The 27,251-nt window shown below is 31.6% G+C and overlaps 1 protein-coding gene across 1 annotated transcript; it reads right to left on the reverse strand.

The window, feature by feature from the left end:
- Positions 1–12,584: 12,584 nt before the first annotated feature.
- On the reverse strand, positions 12,585–20,776 carry LOC128164030 (uncharacterized). The gene is made up of 4 exons (XM_052827746.1): positions 20,723–20,776; positions 18,701–18,774; positions 13,335–13,479; positions 12,585–12,714 (listed from the first exon to the last, which is right to left on the reverse strand). The coding sequence occupies exons 1-4, from the start codon at positions 20,774–20,776 to the stop codon at positions 12,649–12,651; spliced, it is 339 nt and encodes a 112-aa protein (XP_052683706.1). The 3' UTR covers positions 12,585–12,648.
- Positions 20,777–27,251: the final 6,475 nt, after the last annotated feature.

The following is a 27,251-nucleotide window of genomic DNA, read 5'->3' on the forward strand; positions in this document are numbered from 1 at the left end:
TTTCGCCTTTGAGAATGATTCCTATAACTGCAACCGTCAAAACGGTTTGAGCATGTGACATAAAGGTTATTATTTCACATATCACCAATTTGAATATTAAAATATTCTATAGTTTTCATTCCAATTTGCTTTTTTTTTGTAGGACGAATGTAGAAAGCTTGTCTGCAATCCAAGGAAAACTCTAGTGAATGGAACTTGCAAAACAATGATTTCATCCTACAAATCAAAAACCTATAATGTTGCATTTCAGGCGGTCATTTATTCAGAGATCATAATGGAGATTTACAAATATGATGTCATTCAAAAGATAAAATCGATTGTTATAGAAGATCTCTCCAATGATTCAGATTTGGAAATTCTTGATTTTAAATACTACCATCGAGTTAACAGGACATGTGAGAGGATGATCGAAGTATCCAAACTTAACCCTCTTTCGATTGAAGCATTCGTAAGGATATACTTCCGCAGAAAATCTGGTTCTAAATTTTTGGATTCCGATATGATCGAACACTCCCTATTCAATGCGACTTCGAAAACTCGGTCCTGGGGAAACATATCAATAAACATTCATAAAAGTATTCATGCTTGGTTCCTTCCAATTTCTAAGACTGAAATGTACTCGACTCCATTCTGTAATGGTCTCCTGGAATATCGCTTTTCCTCTTATGATAGAAGCGATCCCGGCACGGATATAACGAAATTGCTGTTCTGTCCACAAGTGTTGCTTAATCCCGATAAATATACGATTTCTTCGGACGGCTTGCAAGCGTTTGTCAAATACCTGAATCGAACGTTTTATCACAATGAATTTTTTCGGGGGGTCAACAATACTCTCCACATTTGTGCTAGTGATCTCTCCTCCGGTGTTATGGCGTTAACAACCCTTGAAAGACAATCAAAACGATCAGAGTTTCCACTTGCTCTTCAAGTTATATCAATCTTTTCTACATGTATCTCTTTGATTGCTCTGTGTATTACATTCATTGTGTACTGCGTTCTTGAAAAATTGCGATCCATTCCGGGACAGAATTTGATGTGTTTCGTAGGATCCCTATTCTTTGCTCAACTTTTCTCACTATTGAAAGACTTTTTTACTGTGAATACCGTGGTGTGTGAAGGAGTGGGCATTTTAACATACTATTTCTGGGTGTCGGTATTTACGACCGCCAGTGTATGTTGTTTTCACATGTGTCGTGTGTTTGTTTGTAACGCCAGATTTCAGAACAAATCGTTTTGCACTCAAACCGTAGTGTGGTATATGATATATTCGTTTTCAGTGCCTCTCCTTCTCACCGTTATCACTATAGGATGTCATGTTATTTTATCGCCTTCTCGTCTATCTGGTTTTGGGGGATACGCTTGCTTCACACTTGACAGAGATACTCAACTGTTCGCTTTTATTATTCCTATAACTGTTATTTGTTTCGTAAATTTCATTTTATTCTCAGTTACTTTTTATAAAATCCATGATGCCCCGACAATGGAAACGGCTAATTCCCATTGTAGAAACGATCTCTTCATTTACTTCAAATTGTTTCTTTTGACAGGAACAGCGTGGTTGCTACAGGTTATCGACGGTCTGTTTGCCTTGTCTCCATTTTCCTATCTTGTAACAATATTTAATGCTCTTCAGGGTTTGTACATCATGATTTCTTTTGTCTTGAACGATCGCGTGAAAAATATGTTTCGTGAACTTGGGATGAATGAGAGGTTTAGATTCCTGCATGTTACTTTTAAGTCTTCACACACTACGGGAAGTACACAACTCACACAGAGAATCACTGCTTCCTCAAACCATGAAAGCCACGTATAAATTTCGTACAGTACCGATTATTAGACCCAACCAAACAGAAAGTAAGTCCCAACTAAGCCCTGGGTTTACTTTCTGGGTTCACTTTGGGTTTACTCTTGGTTAACTAGAGAGGACCAAGACTTAACGCTATAGAAAACCCAGAATGGACACAGAGGGTCAACCCCGATCAGTATACCTTTGAAAGCAGACAATACATGTGTAATCTGAATATACACAGGGCAGGAATTACAGGCAGTAGGGTGGTAAGATAAAAGATGGGTCTGCTTCACAACTCAGTGTGTACAGTTGACCTTAAAAGCAATTCCCGAGTAAACCCAAAGTAAACCCCGAGTGGACCCACATTTTCAAAAAACAGACCCAGGGTAAACCCAAGTAAATCCAAAAGTAAACCCAGGGTGTAGTTGAGGTTTACTTTGGTATTAGCTTGGGTCTGATCGGTTCTGTATAGAAATAGGGATTCTTGGCCCCAAGAAAGGTTTGAACTTCCCGATACCTTAATTCATACGTTAAGTCCTTTTATTCTTTTTTGGTTCGATTTCGATTGGAATTTACTGCATCAAGACTTTATTTCTGAATTTGATAAAGCACCAATTTCTCCAGCTACATCATTATTTATCATTATGTTTTTCTTTTTCTCGTTACTTCTCTCTCTCTCTCTCTCTCTCTCTCTCTCTCTCTCTCTCTCTCTCTCTCTCTCTCTCTCTCTCTCTCCACCCTTTTCTTAGAGTATAAAACCTCAAAGTCAAAATTAAAGTCTTTTTTGTTTGGCCCTTACCAAACATAACATCTGTGTCAATTTCACTTCGTGTATCCTTTGCCCTCAAATCTACCTTAGTAAATGATATGACCAGCTACACGACGCACAACATATTTTCTTTCTTTTACTTTCTTTTGCATGTCCTTAAAAATGCAATGAGTTCGATTTACTCCATATTCCATTGTTGTAGGAATTCAACTCAATATTGTTTTAATTGTATTGTATATCATACTTGTGAAATACTTTTCAAGACATATATATATATATATATATATGTATTATGAATCGTGATTCCGCTTTGGCTATAAAGGTTCACGTTTATGTATGTATGTCCTAAACAGTAAATTATTTATTTATCATCTTCGAGTAATCAATTCGGTTTTAGTTTTTAAAAAAAGAGCTTCTTTTTTTTATTAATCTCAAAGTCGATCACTCGCATGAAATACATAAAAAATTTCAATAAGGAAAATTATTTATCTATGTTAAAAGTATAATTCATACGTGGATAAAGAGAGCAAAGATATTATCTATAATCATTTTATTTTATATACAAAGTTTTGACTTCTTATATTATCATTCATTTTCTATAGGTAAAATTTGATTTAAGAAGATAATATAAAAGCTGCCTTATTCAAACTCATATAAACTGGGTTTAAACCGTTTAGACATGTAATGAATTGCTTTACGGCTGATATTTTGTATGTATTCATTTAGCAAACGTGTAAACTGCTTCAGCATTATGATTGTATTAAGATTGGAGTTATTAGCTCCATTTATTGAAGTAAAACTAGAGCTTGATATTTGATTTCATTTTACAATATATGTGGCAATAAAACAAATTAAGCTGCACTTGAAACAAAATGAATTTAATCAGCATCGATTAAAGCAAAGAAGGTGTTGCAAAACAGTGGGACTATTCCCTAACGTAGAAAAGACCTTTAAATATCCGTATCGCTTGAGAGCCACATCTAACTATAGACACATTACGTAAACGACTATATTTACATAGCGGGTATGTTCCGTATGAGGCAAAATAAACAAACATTTTACGTGCAATTCTATCACACACGGCAGCCACCAAATACTGGTAAATGTATTTGGTTACAGTTAGAAAGATTACTATAATTATACATGATTTCTGTATATTTGAATGTTATAACATATCTCAATTTGATATCTACTGTCCGGCTTGTTTAAAATATCATTCTTGAGATACATGAATAAATCTGATTCTGGCTCTTTAAAACCGTCAGAGTTGTAATTATAATCATTCTATGTTTCTATAGTATCTAAATAAACGCTAAGTTTAGTCAAAAAGTACAAATGTTTCCGTACATATTTGCAGTAACCTATTGTTTCATCACCGATTCATACTTTCTCAAATGATTCTGTTTGCTTTTAACAACCTGTACATGTATCTTTGAAATCAACATACCCGTTTATTTCATAAAAAGGGTGAAAAATCAACTTTCTACATTGATGCATACTAAGTACATTGTTTTGAAATCTCTTGTTCAGAAGAAAATATTTTTCAAGTTTATAAAGAGGACCCCACACAGTAATGTTGAAAAAAAAAGCAGACATGCAAAATATTACATTAACAAGGGTTTAAATAATTTTATTCAGACATTCTTAAATTATATCTATACATAACCTTTCCATGCGATTAAAAGAAATAAAATTAAAATTTAAAAAATCCAACTTTTTCTGGATTCGAACCCAGTCAAAAATGTAAGACAGAGTTTTAACTTATTCTAACTGCGTAACCACTCGACTACTCTAGACATAAATTACCGAGGGGAAATTAAATACATCGTTTTTAGATTTCAAAGGTATTAATGATTTTTTCCAAAAGTCAGGTTTTTTAAAAATATGCCTCTTTGAAACAAAAATCGGAAATGGCAGTTTTCAAGAAATTGTCTTACTATAAACGTTAAGATTAAATTAATTTTGTTTCAAGGAGGCATTTTTTCACAATGATGAGGATTCCCCTTTTATATAGCGTGCATTCTGCCACATTTGTCTGTGTAACCATTTTCAAATTTATTTCATGGTCTTAAATAAGTTAGTACTAACTTTCCAAATAACATTCTACACTGCTTTATGTACAACGTTGCATGAAAAAAGATTTACATCGAAATCTTTAACTTTTATTTTTTCTATTTTATCTGCAACTCCTTTAGAAAAAATTAGCATAGGAACTGCAACACCTTCTTTGAATGGACAGTTTTATAGATTTAAAGAAACTATTTGATCGGTATTAAAGTGTTAAGATACAAATAATGGCAACTATGAAACGGTTAAGGATCAGGGTAATACTCACTCCTTTTTGTAGGGTTATTTTTGCTGCTAAACCAATACTTTCGTTTTACCAAATTTACTGTTTCCGTAATTATTTTTTGATGTTTCAAATAAATACACACAAATGTCAGTAAAAACGATTAATATTTGATTAATAAATGGCAATTACTCTAGAATGTCTGCCTTTCACACTTTCCATTTTTTATAACCGGAGAATAACACAGAAATTAAAGAACCTTAAACTGGATTGATTGATTCTGACATCTTTTAACCATTCGAAAATTCTCGGGACGGGCGCAATTTTCAATATTTTTACCTGACTACGCTTCATGTCATTTACAATGTAGATCCCCAATAGACCTTTTTTGGTCGTTAATTGAAACCTGAAGCAATTAAGGAAATATTTTAAAACAGAAAAAACTGGCCTTTTTTGATTCTAGTTAATGAATTTTCAACCTTTTATTGACCTTTTGATTTCAGTGCAGGAGAGACAAGTCGGGCATGTTTGTTCTCAGTCAAGTGTTTTGAGACCGTAAAATTGATATGCATTTTGCATAATAACAAGCCGTTAAGTGAAATTGATTCTTAGTTAATCTGCAAAAATAAACCAGCAGGACAGATACCATCTAGATTTCAGTGACTTGTGTTTTAAATTGAAATGGAGAATGTTTGTAGGCAGAACTTTATTCAAACTGTTTGAATCTTGTTCAGCAAACACAAATTACAATCATTAACGTACTTACTGGAGTTTGAACTGTTTGTGCGTAAGGTAGGAAGTGGGGGATATCCATGTGTTTTCATTGTAAATGGTGTTCATTTCGGATGTGTAAATACTCAATGTGAATCAGATATTTTTCGGTAACAATGAAGTTTTTATTTCATGAATGTGTAGTATTGGTTTTTCAAATATTACAGGCAAAAGTTTGTGTTCGGTAATATTTTATTAATTATAGATGTTGTATTACAAGCAAGTTGCTTGGGAACCATACATATAATTTCTACGTACCATAAATCTGCCTTAAATAAAGACAAATGTAATGAGTCTTAGCGCTGATATTTCGATCAGTTATTCAACAGTGGTTCCACGGAGAACTTTCTACATATTTTACAGGTAAAGGGTTCGAGCTAACGATGCACCAATACAACATTTTTGTAATTTTTTTTTATCTCAGCTGTATATTTATTCCTTTGTATCCATCATGGGTTTGGTATTATGGAAAATTTTCAGCGTCACAATCTGGGTCAGGGGCTGCGGAACTAGGTAATTACCACTAATGCGAATTTTTTTTTCGTGTCAGTTCAAAACTCTGTGTAATCTACCATTTGGGGAGTCTACTTTGGGCTGAAATCCTCAGCTTTTGCTTTTAGCCAGGTGAGGCAGGTTAAAGGGCCGAACCGGAACTTGATATATTGCACACATTCTTGGTAGATGTACATAGAGGCGTGTTTTCACCACAATCACCTGTGTGTGTAGGGGGGGGGGGGGGTACGGGAATTGATCCCTGTTGACAGGTTATGCTTGTCTGGGTTTCGCAAGGTAATTTCTCTCAGACTTTGTATAATTAGATTACAAAAAACACTCGCCTTTCAACATGATAAATGTTGTTAATGGTTGTTTCATCAATAATTCTAAGTTATTTCATTTGTTGCTAATGTTTCGTGTATGTGGGATTAAATGTAATAACACATCATAACGTGATAGTGTAGTCGATATAACGAGATACCTAACTTGTTATAAAGAGAAATAATATAATAACAATGAAACCTATTAGTTATTATGAGATATCAATTAGTTATTACGAGTCAAATCATGTTTTGATTCAGGAAACTTAGCCTAATATGTTCTCATACATTGTTCTTAATAAATGACAAGAACGTATGATTTATTACAAGCAGCAATGAATATGTTAATTTGTTAATTTGTGTTACAGGATAACATCTAAAACATCTAAAACAAAATCTGTATTCAACATTCAAGTCTCATATGTTTTGTCTTGTATTTCATTAGTTTTGATTTTCAATTGATATTTACCTTTAATGGTTACCCTTTCATAATCCAAAAAGCAAAAGAGGAAAATACGCATCACACGCGACGTATTGCATATTGTCGTCTTATATACCAGCGAAAACAGAAATAATTCTTTTTCTCTTTAAATCAACGCTGCAATTCTTTTGAATAATTAAATTTGCAAAACTTTCTATTAAATTCCTGAAAAAGCTCTCTCGATTTCTATGCTATCCTGTTAAGATAGAAGGCGTTTACTTATATGTATTATTGAACTAATATCTTAAAGCCAGGTATAATTGTTTCATGAACATCTTTGAATAGACTAATGAGTTATATCGCTTCGAGAATCGGAAAATACATGAACCTGACTAAGTTTTGCCATAAAAATGTTAATTATAACAAAAACAAAATTAATTGACGTCAAATTAATAAGTATAAAAAAAAATCGATGTACATCAACTCATCTGAACTCAGTTATAACATCGTTTACGAATTTCTCACTTAAGACTACAAGGCAGCATATTTTTTGTGCATGAGCAATATTGTCCTCGTTTTTAAAATTCATACTACAATTATGATACCATTTCAAGAGAAAAATGGATGAGATAAAAGTTTTAAAAAATCAATCTCATTCGAACACCACAAATCTACTAAATCTCATAATTATATCCGTCCACGTTAAAGATGAGGTTTTTACCCTATCCAGAATAATAGAGTCTTCTTGAATATTTGTTCTGGAACCATTATGACGTCATAATTGATTTAATGAATCTTTGTTCGTAATTTACACCTTTAAAATATTTGATAAGAAAAAAAGATCTATATCTGTATTTAAAGTAACATCAATACAAAGTGTTTGAAAGAGACTGTATGCATTCTATATATTATTCATTAGTATAATCACAGAAGTTGAAATGTTTCTTTTCATGCCCTTTCAAAACTTTTTTTTTTTCTGAAAAACAATGCAGTCATAAGCGGTATTCTCGTATATAACAATTTTCAGACCATAAACGTTATTGATCATGTTAATTAAGAATAAAAACACAAGAAGAAGGGTATATTTTGCACCTACGAAAACAAAAATTTCCCTTAAGCTTCTTGAACTGCACTCGGCCTTGTTATTAACCTAAGTCCGAAGACAGCAGAATATACCGTGTAATCTATAAAATAAATAAGGAGCGTCCCCTTTACCCCCTTCTTTCCCCGCCGAACATCTTGTAGTGTTGCAAACCGAAAGTAACTTTTACGAATGTATTTTAAAATCCATTTGGCTTGCGTTACCTGATACATAGTTTGTTTAAAGATATCTGCTCTCTTCATTAAAAAACATGCAAATTGCTGAAAACCACCTGCATTGTAAATTGTAATTTTTTTTTTTAAATATACAGTTTTTCAATTTATAATACATATAACACATTCATACACACATACATACAAGTCATGATCTTATAAATCTAGAAAACTATTCAAGTTGATACAATTTTGCTGAAATGAATAAAGCTTTTCCATTCAAATCATCTATCATTATGTTAATCATAAGTAGAGTTTCTGATAGCAACACATTTTTCAATTTCGTATCTAAGGTCTAAGTGACATAGTAGACCTGCAAATATTGGAACTTTTTTGTTGTACAGACATTGAAAAAATATGTTGTTTTGTATACAGGTTCAAAATGTTGATGACTAAGTTAGAATTTGAAGGAGGAGTCTCTCCTAATAATATGTTATACTCATTAAAGCCAACTCTTTTTGAAACAGCATGATATACATGTATATGCATACTTAAACTACTCCATAAATCTAAAGCAAAGGAACAGGATATGAAAATATGTTTAATAGTTTCAACTTCATAATTACAAAAAGAACATGTATCATTATCAACTATTTTTTATCTTTTTTAGATACGATTTTACAGGAAGAATTCTATGTAGAGTTCTATATTGTAGCCACTGTATATAGTAGTATCTGATGTAACTTTGAAACATACTTTGAAAACATCCTGTAAAATTAGTTCGGAGTAGCCTCTTTCAAAGTTCTTAAAAAAGGATAGCTTTAGAGTCTTTTAAAATGCAATCAACAGCATATCTTACAAATCATGAATAACATTTCCATATTTTGATTTTACAAAGAAAGTGAACCAAATATTTTGTCATGAGAATCAACCCACACTGCTTGAGAAAAATTTTTAACGAATGAATGACTGACAAGACTGACTGTCAACAATTGAGGAAACACTTTGATTTACATGATTACAGGGTGACATCTTTTCATATGTCATTTTTAGTGAAAAAAGGTTGGAATTTTGTATCATTTAATATTAATTCGTTTGATGAGATATCGGTGCTTCTGACTGGTCGAACATTTCTTTGATACCTGCATCAGTAAAATTTTGACCGGATTTACTTTTTTCATCTGTTCTTTTTAAACACTTTTTATAGAACGGGAATTTCCAAAACAAACACTGTCAACAAAGTGTAAAGTTGTGTCTGTTTAATTGTCAGCAAACCAAATACAAATATATAGGTATGAAAAATTAAAAGTTTCACCTTTAAATATAAACAATACATTTTATTTAATTCCAAAATAGAAAATAAGGGTCTTCTCACGATTTCGTCTGCTTGAGATCAATCAACATTTACTGCGAGGCTGGCTGTTCTTTTCCCAGGAATAATTATAACGAACATATTGGCCTATTCATTTTTACGGTAACACTGGTGTTCAAATTTGGTAACGATGAGTTTTAAATTTACACACATACATGATCGGTCATCAGAATAAGCATCGTAAAGCAAAGCTTCTGTATGAGTAGTGCATCAACTCCATCGGCGCATTCCGAGCGGCAGATATCTTTTTAAGTTCATCACAGGCTATCTAGTTACCACAATGTTCACAAAAGTAACTTATACAGACTATTCTTTGTCGACATTTCGACCACGATCGCCTCTACTTACATGGTTATGCCCAGTTGCATTATATAGCGATCTAGTAAAAAAAAAACCAAATTTAACGATCTTTCAGCAAATTGAACAACATCACAAGATATTGCACGTATTTTCCTTTCGTTTTTAATCCACCCAGTTCAGATTTTAACTCGCTATTTGTGTTTAATCCGTTAAATTCAGCTTAATAGCTCTGCATCAGCTGAAGGTGCATCCATTTTGAATACTGTTGATTTTGTTGTTTTGTATTCATACGCGCCGCTTCATTTAAGTTATTTACATTTTTGATCAATGACACTTCACATTCTATGTTTTGAATATGTTTTATTAAATGATAATAAATGAAGATAATAATATTTCTACTGATCGACGTATCAAAGAAAAAAAATTGGCCCAAAAACTTTTTCATCAATACTGACTTTAATATTAACCGTGAGTATACCACGACTTTACTGAACGGAGTTTGTCACGAACTGCCCAAAGTCAAAGCTCTTGATAAAAGAGATCGAGATGTAGTCAGAAGCATTTTATGAACAACACGTTATTGTAACTAATGTAATATTAACAAATTGGCGATGACTTTCATCTTAAATCAAAATGTAAGGTATTATGTAACTAACGTAGGAAGTTATTCTAACCTTTAAAATGATGTTTTATGTATATATGTACACATGTTATTTTCCAATTTTCAAGTTAGAATGTCTAACTTTAATGTTGGAAATTCAAACTTTCGTCTACGATTTTCTTTAAAGTTGATATTTTCAATTCGGAATTTCTATTGTCAAAGTAGAAGTTTTCAGCTTTGATTTTAAAATTTTTATAAGTGATACATGAACATGTATTCCGAGTAGTTTTTCATTTTCAGACAAATGTCTTTTAAAAAAATTCATGTTTATCAACGCGGTGCAGATAATGGCATAAACAAAATACAAACGTATACAAATTGTACCGCTTTGTTTTTATTGTAACTGTCTCTTCTTGACACAATTCGATATTTGATCACTGATATGTAATGCATATATACCCAAAACAGTTTTGTATGAAAAACATATCAGACAGTTTCGAGGCACGTTAAAACTGATATTTTTTCCATACAGAACTGTTTTTGGCATTTATCGTACTTAAAGCACTGCCATTGAATTTTAGACTGCTGTAACAAAGGAATGACATCATGGAAGTGGGTTTTTTTTGTATACATATATACGGTTTCAACCTATTTACTATTACCGTTTGACAGATGTACAGCCATGCATGACACTGTCTTTAGAGCGGATGGCCCTTAGCTGGTCGGAAGCTTAATGCCAGAACTTGCCAAGGCGCTTGTGCCCCCGCCTATTGAATGCTAGTATATGATCAAATAAGATTTGATCCAACGGGAATCTGTGTTTGAAAAAATACATTTAAATATCACGTTAATGAGAATAATTTTTGCTTTGATATGCAATGATGAATCGTTCTGAAAACACAGAAAATAAAGCGCACTGAAAATTACGACGTTCAATTTAAAAATTCCCAACTCAAAGTTTAAAAGAAACTGAATACAGTCGACTCTATTTTTATTCGGCAATATATATCGCTAAAGAGCACATGGCGGGTGTCCACAGATTTTCCCGTTGATGACAAGGAGACCCGGCAGATGTGACTTGTCAACAGAGGATGCTCTCTACTTGTCACCTGATCCTACCTCTAAGTTTTTTTTAGAGGTTTGTGTTTGTCCTGCTTCTATTTTGTACTTTTCCTTTGGACTTTTGATTTTGACCACTGTTCGTTTTCACCACATCTCGACAAAAGGATTTAAATCTATCTGATACATTATCATAATTAAAAAGTCCTCAGATATGAGGTATTTCAAGAGTTGTTTTTACTTTCCGAAGACATTTTAAAGACAATAAAGACAATTATTATTATCTTTGGCACATTGGCGTAAAGTGAATAGACATTTTTTCATGCACCATAACAATCATCAGTTTTTCAAATATTAAATGTAAAGTGTTCATTACCAGAAAAGGAAAGGAAAATATGTTTTGTCAATACCTAAGATGAAAAAAAACCATACTCCAAAAGCTGAATGTGTTTTATTGATAAATAATTATGCACGCTTTTCTGAATTGCACTCAATGTTACTTATGTTCAGGCAATTTAAATGGCCAGGAATCTTGATTGCACCGAACAATGCAAATGAATCACCGACGCAGTACAAACATTAAACAACTCCTGATATCCATAACATTTATATTTAGCTACATTTTAAGATATTTACATTTTCGAGTGCCCTGGTCTGTGATAACACTACGAATCGATTTGGTAATGTCAAATACATTTTATCAATATTTTCTATATTTAATCGTATTGCAAAAATTATATAAATATGTCATCTTTCTTTGAATATTATTTGATCACCTCATAATGCTCTAAGATGAATCCTTATTTCTCAAATTAACTAGGCATACTAAGAAAAGTTTTTAAAACATATAAATGATGAAACGCATGAAATTCAGGTATTTGGCTCATTCGATTTAAATATAGATAATGTTATGTCTTCTTTTAGATCCGCCATCAATATTTAATCAAGTGATACATTTAATGCAAAGTTTACATATGAACAGACAATATTGAACCATATGAACGATCAGACGGTCAAAATGCATTTGATTATCTTAAAATTTTATTCAAGCTCAATATTTTTTTTCTAACATTAAAAGAAAGATTGTAATACAACGAAGAAACAAGAAACTATTTAACAGTTAAAGATAACTAAACTGTGGAAGTCAGTCGGCCCGTAACATTTTAAATCTTGATGTAAAAACTGAAATAAGCTGGATTAAAGATGATTAATAGCGTTCCTGTTCTGCGTAGTAGAGATCATTAATAATGTCCTCGATGTTGTCTTCTAAATCCTAAAGTAATAAAATATTTTTTTAAAAATGAAAAAAGTCTTAATCATCTATCTCATTCCTGTAAAGTGTTTAGTAGTTTATTGATCAAAAATTGCATAGAATGAAGAGCAAAATTGGGTTGTAGGCTCTTGAGCAAATTGCATTTTAAAGTAATGCATAATATTATCACTACTTCATGAATTTCGGCATTAATAACCATTTGCATAATTATCTAATTTTCTTGAGGTAATGAATTACATTACCATGAGATCGTTAATGAAATGCATTGCCATTACTTTTAGAAAATTCTATATTTTTTTATGTCGTTGACACATTCTTTACAATAAAGAATTTATTGAATGAATACCTAATTGCAATTTGTTAGAAAGTGTTACTAAACTCTTGACTAATCACAACACACTTAAACATGTATGAATAGTTTTAATGACAGTCCAAATAGTGTATAATTTTATTTTTGTTAATAAAACAAAAAAAAAATTTTTATCTCAAGAATTAAATCTCTCTTTTTTAAAATAATTTTTTATGAAGCACAGTTTACATTCTTCAATTTACCACAATTTTGAAATGAATATGCATAAATAACTATAGTAACGAACGCATAAATATAACAAAATTTTTACCAACATCTTCTGATTAATGAATTCGTATATAAAACGTATTCCTTTCTGTCTGTTCTCTATCTCTGACATATGTCTGGCATTTTTTTCTTTGTTTTCTTCTATCTGTCGAAGTATCCATTCAATTATTTCTTCCGGTGAATTCATTCTGCTCAGTGAATTATAAAGAAAGAAAACAATGGAAGAAAAGAAAGTGCTGATTCGATGCACAAAAATTCTAGTCCTTTTTAATATAGATAGAAAATGCATGTTATCTTTTTTGATTGTAAATGAATTATTAAAGCTATGAAGTATTTACTTTCTGTTCATTCCATTTTTTTCAATTTGTAGTGAGTCTACTTGATGAACGTTAACTGATTTTCTCTTTTAAACAAAGTTAGATGAAAGCGAATTGATAAACAGCTTTCACACCTAACAATGAAATAAATTCTTGTATTTTTTGCCTTCTATCATTTGTCTTTTTCATTATTCAAATAAGAAAAATATAAATAATTTGAATCTGAAATTTTTTTTCACAATTTTTCAGTGCAATATGCAAGATTTGGTTAAATAATAATTACAATGTAATAACAGACAGATATCAAACTAGAGCAGAGCTCGTGGCAAAGCCACGAGTAGGTCTTCCGTTGTTGCTGCGGGTCGAAAATATATGTGATTAGGTGTCAAAATATTATAATGACTAAACTTTCAGTTCTGCTTTTGTTATAAAAACGTGTTGTGATTGAAAGTCTGTATATAAAACGTGTTTTGAAAAAGAAAGGAAGAAAATGTTTTAGGAAAACTATTTGTCGAACACAGTTTGTGTAATCGTTTCAAAAATTCTTTAAAAAATGAGATGTTTAATGGCGATTTAAATTTTCAAAGGGTAGCAAGCATTGTTATAAACAGTATGTACTCATGGTTCATATCAGGAATTGTATTTTTTTTTAAAAACCGAACCCGCCTACAAAACACCTAACCTTTTCTATGGGATAACTTCTTTGTTTAAATCTTTCTAAATTTTTGAAGACTATGTGCAAGTTTAGAATTATTACGTGCTGACAAAATTTAGTAATTAGTCAAAATTGATGGCTTCTCTGATCTTTTCTACGGGGAAATGTGTGTCGTCTGATATTAATTAATGATACGAGTAGACTTGGACATTCAAAATAATATATAATCAGCTAAAAAAAAAAGATCAGCGGGAGAATTTATGCAAAAGCGAGAATCTAAATTTTACACCAGATGGTGCTGTTTCATAGAGACAACGCTATGTAACGTGATTTAAATAACCTTATTTACAGATATGAATATTACTTCTCTCGACAATGTAACAATATGCAAAATCCTTATTTTTAAGTCAGTGGGTTGACTAATTAAATTGAAAAAAAAAATCATTTGCGCTTGCGTAAATTGTAATTCTGGGAAGGAATTAGACAGTCCGTGTTAGAGAAATTCGAAGAAGTTATGAAACTGGTCAGTTTCTACATCAAACTGCGCATTGATGTATTAAGGACTATCATGGGTATCGTCTGTACCCACGGTCCGGAATCCGTATGTGCAGTCATACATTGTATGTACATCGATACACCTTTACCTCCCCACCTACAGCCATACAAATCAGGGTGCAACCTTCATATACACATGCATAGTATTATAGTTCTGGAAATTATTTATCTTGTATTTTAATATATTGGGTATTCATTGTTCAGCTAAAATTAGTATTCCACTGGCTGTAACTAACCTTGTACTAAGTATTACAACCTCATAATACACAACTTCAATTAAAAGTTGTTTATTTTTTTTATCAATTTTCAATCAATTAGCAATAAAAAAAATCCCCAATAACGCACATCTATCTCACTTAGGTGTAACTTTGAGAAGCGCATATATTTTTGGGAGGCAGATATGTCTCTATATTATAGTCTGCAAGTCAAGTGAATTATCATGGTCTTTCAAATCTGTCGACACTTGCAGTACTTTGATGATTTCTATGGCGATCGACTGCATTGCATAATGTAGTCGTATTTCCCAAGAACAAAATTTCCTAGGACTTCAAACTTTTAATTATAATACATTATAAATTATTCTGTTCATAACTATAGAAGTTTAGCGTGTTTAACAGGTTAATTTATTAGCCACATTCTCAGGTTACGATTTCACATCTTCAATGTGAAGATGATTGACTTCGAATAATAGTCTTATTGTTTATAAAAGCACCCTTTCAACTGTTACTCAATTACATATGTTCTGAGAAGCGACACAAGATTTTCGGTCACACGTGGCAATGGAAATAAGACAGACTGACCGAATAAACAAACGGGTGGAAAAATGAAACACGTTGAGGAGAAAAAGTTACACATAAGAAGAAGTCACCAAAAATGATTTTCGACAGATCTGGATATCTTTTCGCCAATTTAAAAAAAATCCAGCGCAAGGACTTGTCAGCGGGGCGGGAGGAGGGGGGGGGCGCAGCAATGAGTTCGCTTCCATACTGAAACGAACAACCATGTAGAAAAAACTACAGAGTGATTAATATGTGAACGATAGAACCTAATCTTAAGTTGTTTAAAACTCATGTAAATATTCTTTAAAATAATCATCAAATGCCTCAATTCAGGACATTCTTTTATCGTGCTAGCACCTACCGCAAACATGTAACATGGAACTTTGATTATAATTTGATTTGATTTTTAAACTACCTTGTACGCTATCGTATAATTAAATCAATGCTTAATCAACTGTACAAGTAAAATAAATTTATCTTTTCATCTTAAACCTATATAATAGTTGAAAACATAATAAAATATAGTTCTGTCCGTGCAAAATATGAAACATGAACGCGTGATAAGGTACATGTAGAAGGACACGAGCCGACCGCGGATCACTTATCCACTCGCGCTAGATCTCCTCAGCCATGTGCGAGGGACGATCATTTAATATTTGGGGGGGGGGGGGGGGTAAAATTTTTTAGATATACAAACCTACCATTAATTTATGTCTGACGATGTTTCCGATTTGGAGTAATATCGTTCATTAATATTCATTTACACTCAAATTTTTAATAAAATAAATACAAGATGGACAAACTTTTATAACATAAATTTAAAACAGTTCTTGTATTTACGGCTATATAAACTCACACACGTTCATATTCATCTAAGTGTGCGTCGCAATGTGCGAAACGTATGTATTAGATAACCGCATACCGCTAGGTAGTTGCAGCCGTGGCTGATCTCCTCGGCCGTGGACGAAGGATAGAATACGTAAAAGTACAACGCATAGACACGCACAGCTCTTAACCGAACAAGATTTGAAAAGTGTGCAGTATAATGACCATATTCTATCAAAAAGAAGTTCTTTATTTCAAACTTGAAACCCACAATTGATCTATGTCTGATATTGCTTTAGATTGAGAATGACATTGATTTTATTAATTAACTGAACGATTTCTTAATTGACACCTAATCGTTTAGTCCATAAACTTTTATGTGTAATCAAAACTAATTTAAAAACAATTCTTGAGTTTGCGGCTAAATAAACTCATATTTGAGAGACGCAACTCTCGTGTATTAGATAACCGCTGACCGCTAGGTAGCCCAGCCGCGACCATGGTGACCGATTTTCTCGGCCGCGGGCAAGGGAGAGTTTCGTTCACTTGGCCAAATTGCCGCGAGTACTGGTCAACACGTATTACTTTTTATACTCATATTATGCAATACCCAAACACAAAAACAGTTTTATGACATCAATAAAGTCACAAACAACATTTTTTGCAGCGACGCCCATATCGAAAAATTTACCGTTTTAGAGTTATGAGGCAAAGACTTTTAAGGGATCTAGACCCCTCATTTTAGAGGCTAGCCCCTTTTTTATGGTATCATATGAAAGCTCGTAATATTCTGCACAACTTTTGTTCTATATGTGACTAAAAAAAATTTACTACTAAAAAGTTATTGAGCAAAGATATAAGCAAAATTTAACATTTTTTGAAACATAAATTTCGATGTAATTTTTTAAGAAGTAAACGTGGGTAAATCAAACATGTAAAACTAGGAGGACAACGTTCAAGATGTCTACTTAAAGATTTGTAAATTAAAACTACTTGCTACGGATCAACTCGGAGCCTTTGCAGGTACACGAGACCCACTAAAAAAATATTCAAAGGGGAATAACTCAAAACCGGAAGTAGCGATTTCACAATATTTTGTGCTATAGTAAGCTATTGTCATTTCCAATAAATCCTGAAAATTTGAATAAAATCTAACGACAAACAAGCGAGATATTACAGTTTAAAGAAACGTCTAGAAGAAAAAGAAGAAGAAAAATAACTAGAGCAAAGCTCGTTGCAAAGCAACGAGTGGGTCTTCCGTTAATGTCGGAAGTAAAGCTGGAAGTTCCTGTAAGAAGCAGAGCTCTTAAACCAATAACAAGAGTAACTAAAATAAAAAGCTAAAAAAAATCGAATTATTCCTGGTACGACTTAACAAAATCCGAATGATTTTAAGTACGACTTAACAAAAACCTTTCTGATTTCAAGAACGACTTAACAAAAAAATCCGAATGTGTCCAAGTACGACTTAACAATTATTTTTGGTACGAGTTAATATTACTTTGAACATTACGCTATTTTTTAAACCAAAGACGCAGAATCAAAATTTCCGGAAAAATCAATTTTTAAACCCCGATAACTCTGCAATGCATCGTCCGATTTTAAAACGGCTTTCAGTGTTAGATTCAGCTTAATAAGCTCTACAAAACACATATACATTTTTGATTAAATCAGAAAATTCATTTTTTCGAAAATTTTGTTTTACTTCCGGTTTCGACCGGAAGTGATAGATTTTCATTTCCAGCCTTATTACAGAGGTAAATCGATCAAATCATAACCATTCAAAATTTCAAGCCTCTATCTTAAAGCGTTTTTGAGAAAAGTCCGGGACAAAATGACTTTTTGAAATTTTTAAAAATGACGTCACGTCAAAACGGGAATGACGTTCTCTTTAAAACTTTAATATTTTTGAGGGACGGCAACTTACAAAAATCTCTGAAAATTTCATCAAAATCGGTTAAACACTTTTTGAGTTATGAAGCAAAAAAGGAGTCAGAAGAAAAGAAAAAGAATAATAATAATAATAATAAAAAGAAACCGAAGAATAACAAGAGGGTCTTCCGTTGAAAACGGAAGACCCTAATAATGAAGAATTTCCAACAGAATCAGTACAAGGTCTTCCGTTGGAAACGGAAGACCTTAATAAATTAAATTGTATGTTCATTGGTTAATGGTAACCTTTAAAACATGAAAAGGTAGGTTGGTTTGGAAATAACGTATTTATTACAAACTTTTATCATATTAGCATATAAACATATCTTTGAAAGCAATGACTTACAATGAATTTCTCTTTCGGCCTTCCTTATTATCTTCTTTCGGGGGTTGGTTGTGGATATTATTCATTTTTGCATGCTATGCTCAAAGAAATGAAAATAAAACTTTATAGTGCTTAAATTGCTTTTATCTTTATTTACAAAACTTTAAATCAATATTTATCTCATTCTTAATCGAAGCTATCACCATTCGTGTTTAGATTGTGGAAAATTTTGTTCACATTGATTTCGTGGAGAAAGACCAAATTTATTTTCATCTTAGTAAATTAAATAGTATCATAGGAGTGGGATTTTTAAAATTTAAAAAAGATATTGTTATGCAAATTTATCATTTTTTACAAAAAGTTATTAGAATTATAATTCAAACTTTGCTTTCAAGAAGACATATATTGTTTTACCGTCGTGCACGCTCAATAGAGCATCTCTAGGAGAGGCTCTTATTAGTGCGAACGAGGAACACAGGAGGTATTAAAGTTGTGAATTTTATATCTCAGGGTACAGTACCTGTACCTTTTTGATTTTTTCATAAAGCCCTGAAATAAATTCTGATTTAATTTCTAATAAAAAGCTTTCTTATTCGATCTTTATTCTATGTCGATTGTCATTGTCAAAATGATTAGAATTACGAACAGTATAATACAAACATTTGCTTAAGTAGTAACGAAATTTGACTAGTCTATATATTGAAGGCATATCATAGTGATTTGAATCTAATATATCATGCATCCCAATTAAAAATCCTACATTCCTAATGCGATAACAAAAACGTTGTTATACGATCGGTAGAATGTTTGTGCGTTGCTTGCAGTAATTTGTATTGCATTTGGTCGCGTCTGATTGGGGTGCACATTCAATATTTTAGGAGACTTAATGCGACCACTAAAACGCTAGCAACCAATGCAAGACATTGTGCAATGAATGAGACAGCTGGTGCAAAGCTAAACCATTTTGATCGTAGAGTATTGTAAAGTGCTGGTGAGTCAATTGTGTAAAGGTTTTCACTTTAATCATTTTATCTTTTCATTGCCTATGAATAGGTTTTTATGATCGTAAATTGCTCGTAAACAAAATGTAAAAGAGCTTTTACTTGAAACTTTTTGCATTGTTTATGAACAGTTTCCCGATCGTTCTGCTTCATTTTAATAATCTGGCACCATCCACTGTACAATCAGCATTGGTTCAACTAAACATTGAATAAAGGTAGAACACCTTGCATGACGATGAAAAATGGTGAGATAAACAACATTTTTGCATTGGTCTTATTAGTCCACATTGTGTCATGAAAAAATAAAATCCTCAGAATATCTTCCATTTGAAAAAAAAAATTAAAATCATATTTTCAAAAATATTATAGGTTTACATTGAAAAGCATCGCATTTAGCACTCAATGTTAAACTAGGTTCTAATCCACTTAAAGCTTCATATGTTGGAAACATTTTTCAATATTATATCCGACCTAGAAATATGGTATGAAATACCACATCTAATAATACACCTTTATTGTCAGCTTTCAAGAAGACAAAGAGTTAGCTTTCAAAAAGAGTTAAACTTCATGGCAAAGCAAGATTTTTTATCTTTAACAAAAACGAAACTTGACATTTTGAGTTTTTTCCAATGACGTTTTGAGGTTTAAGTTTAATTGGTATGATCTTAACAAAATATTTTCTTCCAACTCAGGAACACTTTATTTCTACAGTAAAATGATAAATTTTACCGAGTCTAAATTGCAAGATTACTTAGAATTTCCATCGAAAAGGTATGAAAGATCCCAGATAACAAGATTAAGAATAAGTGCACATTCGCTATTTATTGAAACAGGTAGATATTGTAATCCAATTGTCCTAAAGGAAAAACGTTTATGCTATGCTTGTAAATCATAAGTCAAAAAAAAAATTTAAAATTTATTTCTAACCATTGTAACTTGATAGTAGAGTATGCTAAAGCTGTATTGATTCGGACATTTTAGTGAATAATGAAACATAGAATATAACCCAAAGATACAAAATGAAAAACAAATGTATGCTTACCACAAATATGATCGCCAGTGAAGGTATATAGCTTTGCAAAGTAAAACTGAACATAAAAGACGGCGATGTAATTCATTTTATATTAAAATAATTTTCAGACAGATGCCCCTCAGATCGTCACATGTAGACCGCTGATTGACTAATCAGGGTGTTTCTGAATAAATTACCCCATACATGAGCAGTTTGATTGTTAAAAACTTGCTAATGTGTCTCAACATTAAATAGTTATTCATATTCCGGTACAAACTTATGTAAGCACAGTAATTCCGTCCAGCAGGTTTGAATACATGTATTTATTGAAGAATTAAAAATAAGAAGGATATGTCTATAAATTTGAAAAGAAGTTTGAAAAAGACACATACAAAATGAATTTAAGATGTTTTATTCGATGCATTATATTGATAAATTAAACAGGCTTTTTCACATTACACGAACCTGCATAATGAGTAAAAATCAGTGAAGATTTGATGAAATCATAGTTTACAGGGCCTATTCTTAAAAATCTTTGTTCCACGTCAAGAACAATACGACACATTATAAATCACCATCTATACTACTATATTAAAATAATAGACTGGAATTTTTGGGCTTTAATACCGAGAAATCGGAAGAGTATTGTCTTTTGTGTCATAAAGTTAAAAAATCGTGGGTACTTGAAGATTACCAATTTGTTTTCATTTTTTTTTAATCAAGCTTCGCCAAATAATAATCAACGAAAATTCCTTTAAAAAATCCGGAAATCATCTGGATTTTTTGGATTTTACAATCTTGCACATGCGCATTACATTCACGCTAAATCACGGAAGGCTGTTTAGTTTAAGTTTCCACAATATCACATTTGCATGGATAAACTCAGAAACGATATTACAAGTACGTGTAAATTTTGTCTTATATTCTGTTCATGAAAGAATTACCGGATAGAACTCTCAGTGCATTTAATATGAAATATCCCGAGAGTTCCGAATGTCAACATCGTGTGTAAATTCGAAGCGAGTAAAAACTTTGATGAAAAAGTGTTGAATTCTTCATTAAAATGAATTGAATTTTTAGATGATAATTTGAATTTTCAATGCAGCCTCATTAATTTTCTCCAAAATCGTTACGGAGCGATTCTCCAATTTTTTGCGACATTACGGGTATATGGGAGGCATCTTAACCGGCTGTGGTGAAGGCCTGTTCCGAGACACATTTAGATTATTCTAACTAAGCAGAGTGTAGTGAAATTAATAGCATTATTGTAGTATTAAAGCTTGGTTATGTAAATGTCAACAATACGGTGTGTCGATGTATCTATTTCGTAAATGTCCGATATCATACCTAATGTCAACCCGTGAACCCACGGGTCAAAGTCTAGTTTTTTTATATTTACGCTCTTAACTGAAATACACTTTCATATGCAAATTGTTATTTAACGTTTTAAAAGCAAATCTGATTCACATCGAATGGTTTTCTAAAATATTCTTGCTGAACTATTAAGAAAAACACTTTAATTATACCATTATTTATTATCTAAACATCTAAATACAACACTTATTTAATTGGTCTATCAAATGCGTGGTAGTGTATCTGCACTCGACCACTGTCAAAGTGGATAAAAGTATAAATATTATCAAACTTTATCAATTAAGAGTTTCCAAATATCATAATAATCTTTTTGACCAAAACATGTTTAAAAATTTTGTTCAAAATGTCAATTTGTTTGTATGCAGTACTCACTAAATCCAGGTACATTTAGCCACCAAGAATATCTAGTAGTAATTTGACAAGTAGGATTTATATGTTAAACCAAAAAACATTTGACAATTATTAAAAAGCAAACATTGCAATTTTTAAAGAGATATTAAGATAGAGAATTGGTGGACACATTTGTACACTGAAATTTGAATTACTATTGATGCAATTATTTTTTTTATTCTTTTAGCAATGTGTAAATGAAAAATGAAATAAACATGTGGTCAAACCAAACGAAATATATTTCATTTGTTATTTATCTACATAATTGCAAAAACGTTGGTTTGTACAATCAAGAAAACTATTGCTGAAGACTAAAAATTGGCAGGTGGCCTTGAATCTATAATGCAAGTCAGCATTAAGGGGAACTTGTGACTAACAGATGATCAAATCATGCAATTATTCTCATAAAATGGAAAGGATGTTTAAAACATTTTTACAATTTGATAAATAATTTATAACCTTTTTTTAAAAAAAAGAATGGTCACAAATTCGTGCATATCGAAAATAATGAAAAGACATAGTACTTATATCTGCATTATAATGTTCTCTGGGGGAAATTTACTACCTATTAATTATTTTAGATAAGTTAAACAAAATTTGAATTTTACACCAGTTTACATTGGTGATTGAATTCAAGACCAGTAATTAAATACTGTTTTACATTGTTTTTACACCATTATATTATCACAACTACATCTTTAAATTTTATAAAAATTAAACCTCTTTGTAAAGATCTGCAAAAGAAAACCCGAGAACACAATGATTTGAATGATTGGCGGAATGATATGGATGCGAGCATGAAATTCACAATAATGTGTTTATTCAATTAATCATAAATGTAGTAATTTTTAAAAAAAAGTCAAACAAAACTTTTATTTGCTATACATAATTTTATTATTAGGGAAATATTGCTATGTGCAAATATAAAAAGAAAATTACTATAATAAAAAATATCTTTAGTACAAATGTCCAGTAAGTTAACTTATTCCCGAGCCATTGATGTAGCATAATTTTTGGCACATAGTGTTGGAAATTCCCATCAACCAATCACGAACGGGTTTTCAAAATCAGCTGTTTTTATGAACTTAACTAAAACAATTGCCACCATGTAGCCTTGAATCTACATTTTTTGTCGATATATCTTGTGATCCATATAAGATTTCATCAATTTTACCTTTAAAAACCACTACAAGGTACAAAACAAGCCGTATGGCAACGCTGAAAAAAAACCTGACGACAATTTCACTTACAATTCGTAGATCGTAAACTTACGATTACACCAAGGATTTTCAAACATGCACGTATACAATCGTTTCACTAAATATATCGTAAACTTTGCTCAAACGATTTGCGGTAATTGTTGAACTTAGTGGAACTTTTCAAACAATGGAATTATTTTCGACTTACAAAGCAGACGATTTGTTTATATCATACATGTATATTCAGATGGAGTGAAAAGCAAATTGGACGGAGGGTTTATCATATATCTTGTAACAGACGGTAATTATTTGGAAGTTTGGTCCTTCTCTCTCAAAACATAACGTCTGGATACATGTTACAGTTAGATATGAAACATGGTATTTTCAATTATCGTCTTTCAGCCTACGCTGGGTTTCCTAAATATCATTTTAACCGTATAAACAATATGTAGGGAATTTTCTTTATGAAACCTTAATGGTACTGTGGTTTACAATGATATCTTTAAGGAAATCCCGAGTGCCCCTGAAAAATTGACGTTTGAAGTCCTGGAAACCCTAAGGTACCTTTATACTGTTACTGAGTTCACTAAGGAAACCAGAAGATGCCTATTATTATTCACAATATAGATGAAATTTGCACGTTTAGGTAAAAAATAGTTAAGGTAAACATTGTATAGAAGATAGCAGATGTTATCAAATACCAGCAGAAAAAGCGGTACATTTATTGGTTTAAAAAGGAATTTACGTGTTTGACTATTTAATCACTATATCATCTTGTTTGAAACTGCCAAGAAAACAAAACGATTAAAACAACATCGGATGATATGAAACAATAAGAGAAGATGCAACTTCAAATCAAACTTCGTTATCTCGAGCTAGATACGACTATTTTCAATAACTTTGATATATCAAAGTGTTCGAAATATCCACGGTAAAATACTTAGAAAAAATAGTAGTTAGGACCTACAAACTACTTCGACATATCTATTGTAATCGGTACATTATTGTTCGAAGTATCGAAGTCCAACTGTATGTAGGAGCACCTACTTCAATGCTGGCTAAATTTGTATCCGACACGATTTTTTTTTTAAATTTGACAAAGTGACATTTACTATATCGTACTGATGCAGTGGAAAGTTATAAAATATAATACAAATAAACAACCTAATTTTGTTGGTAACTTTACTACAAAACTTAATGATAAACTTGATGGCTTCAATTTTTGTAATGCCAACTTTCCTACTCATGTTGCAATAAACCTTCATCACCTGCATTTGGTGATATTGTCTCTCAGTTGATTTGCTACGCAAAGACATGCTCCACATATGAACAATTTCTAAAACGAGACAAGCTGCTGACAAACAAGTTGATAAAACAAGATTATCAACAGTGTCGATTTAAGTCATCAATTCGTAAGTTCTTTGGTCGATGCAACGACCTTGTCATCAAATATAATCGTCTGTTTGGTCGAATGCTGGTATACTTTTCATTATTTATCGTTAGGTCGCTATTATTCACTGAATTGTTTACGGATGTTTTTGCTCCTCCATGGCACCTGATTCTACCTATATTTTTTAATGCGGTTCATGTTTGCTCTGCTCATGTTTTGTATTTTTCCTATGGACCTTTAACTTTGAACAGTGTTCGTTAACGCTATAATAACATTGCATCAACATGGAACACACTTTGAATAAAAAGGACTCCGATGTGTGAAATCAGAGATTACAATCATACTTTCGGTTGCCTGAATGTTTCCTACAGTAATCAGATGCTTTAAAAAAGAGTGCATATGATGAAATGTGTAACAAATTAGAATGTAAAATGAGACACCAATTACAACAGAGAACGAAAGGCAGATTAAAACTGATAAAATTTCCTTAAAAAAGATAAGGAGATTTTGTTTGAGGGTCTAGTTTTATAATAGTTATTATTTCTTATTATATTTTCATTATTTTGAAATTCAAATACGCTGATTTGTTCACAATTATACGTAAGTTGTTAATTTAAGTTGTTAAGTCATTAATTTTTGATGACTTGCTGTCAGTATTTGGAATCAAAATCGATGTTCACCAATTGAATTAAGAAATCTTTATTGCACCTGTGTGAATAGTGATAACTATTAAGCCTTAAATTAATATATAGTTAAGCGAATAAAGAAAATGATAATGATTTTAACAACTTGGCAAATTTGTAACTAAATACAACGGGTTCTTTCGTTTACTATTCCCAATAAATGGATTTGAGTTGTCCCACTATCTCAAAAATCACGACCATAGGAGGCAAGCGTTCCATGCATGGGTGCACAGAAAGAAAAACGCCATTAAAGTATATGACTGTGATATATTTTCTAACGCGTTTACATTGTAATAATTTTATAAGTATAATAAAATTAATATTCCCTAACATTTGAAGCTATAACAGCTGCTGGACGCTCTTATTTATAAAATTTATTGTTGTGATTCAGATCAAATGCCGCAGTTAAATGTTTCTTTATATTCCATCGATATACCTACAGCTTATGCGGATAATGCAGTAATATCTTCACCAATGCTTGTTCGAGTTATTTTATTTTACATTATTTTATGAGGGTAGATGGCCAACAAAATATCCATGATCTGGTTATAAATTTTAGATATAATATTTTTAACGATTAGCTGCCATTTGATAATTTTCAAATATTTGAGCTTTAAAATTTAAATGCTTTTTATCTCTTTATATAGAATTCCTCTACGTATCCTAAAAGGTCATTGTCAAGAATTAACAGTAAAAACCCTTAAAATGTTTGAGATATAAAATGCATGTATTGCAAGCTTAGATATAAGAAGGTACATGTATGTATACAAAGTAACAAATAGCAATATACAATACCTGCATGTTTTATTAAATGGCTAATCACTTGTTACAGGATCAGAACAACTAATTAGATAACGAGCAAAATGTATTGACTACCATCTTTTTTAACAAATGAAATGTATTATTAATTTTTAATCAATAAATAAATTGATTATTTAATGGAAAAAATCAGATGGTTAATGCTTATAAAATTTAATTGCAAGAACACTTTCAAGAGTCGGTTTGTATACCCCGTTGTTCAAGAATAAAGGGTTGGTTTGTACGCAAAAATAAAACAACCAAAGTAGACCTCATTGACTTTAAGTATGCTACAATCAATTCAAGCATATCTTTTACAACATGCACCATAACATAACATAGCACTGAAATCTCATAGCATAGCATTGGAATCTCAAAGCATAACATTGAAATCTCACACCATAGCATAAAATCTCATTCGCCATATCATACCATAGCATACCATACAACATGATTTTAACTCGGTTTTAAACGCTTTTATTTGAAAGAATAAACTTTTGCTTCTTATCATTTTACCTCGATATATTTGAAACTCTTTTGTGTATGGAGGCTTTTTTCCAAATATAATAACATAGCATACCATATCATTTAGCATTTCATTTCAATTATTTTGAGCATAGCATACAAATCTCATAGTATTGTATTGAAATCTCATGGCATATCTTTAAAATCGGGTACCATGCATAAAGTTGTAAAAGATATGTATGAAATTACTTTATCTAGTG

Source organism: Crassostrea angulata, chromosome 9 (genome assembly GCF_025612915.1).
Source record: "Crassostrea angulata isolate pt1a10 chromosome 9, ASM2561291v2, whole genome shotgun sequence".
In the NCBI taxonomy this organism is placed as follows: domain Eukaryota; kingdom Metazoa; phylum Mollusca; class Bivalvia; order Ostreida; family Ostreidae; genus Magallana; species Magallana angulata.

Coding starts and splice junctions, on each gene's coding strand:
- LOC128164030 (XM_052827746.1), bottom strand. CDS start 20,776: ATGTTCAGTTTTACTTTGCAAAGCTATATACCTTCACTGGCGATCATA. Junction 18,775..20,722: donor CACTGGCGATCATATTTGTG/GTAAGCATACAT, acceptor CTTTGAGCATAG/CATGCAAAAATGAATAATAT. Junction 12,715..13,334: donor TCATTAATCAGAAGATGTTG/GTAAAAATTTTG, acceptor TTATTACTTTAG/GATTTAGAAGACAACATCGA.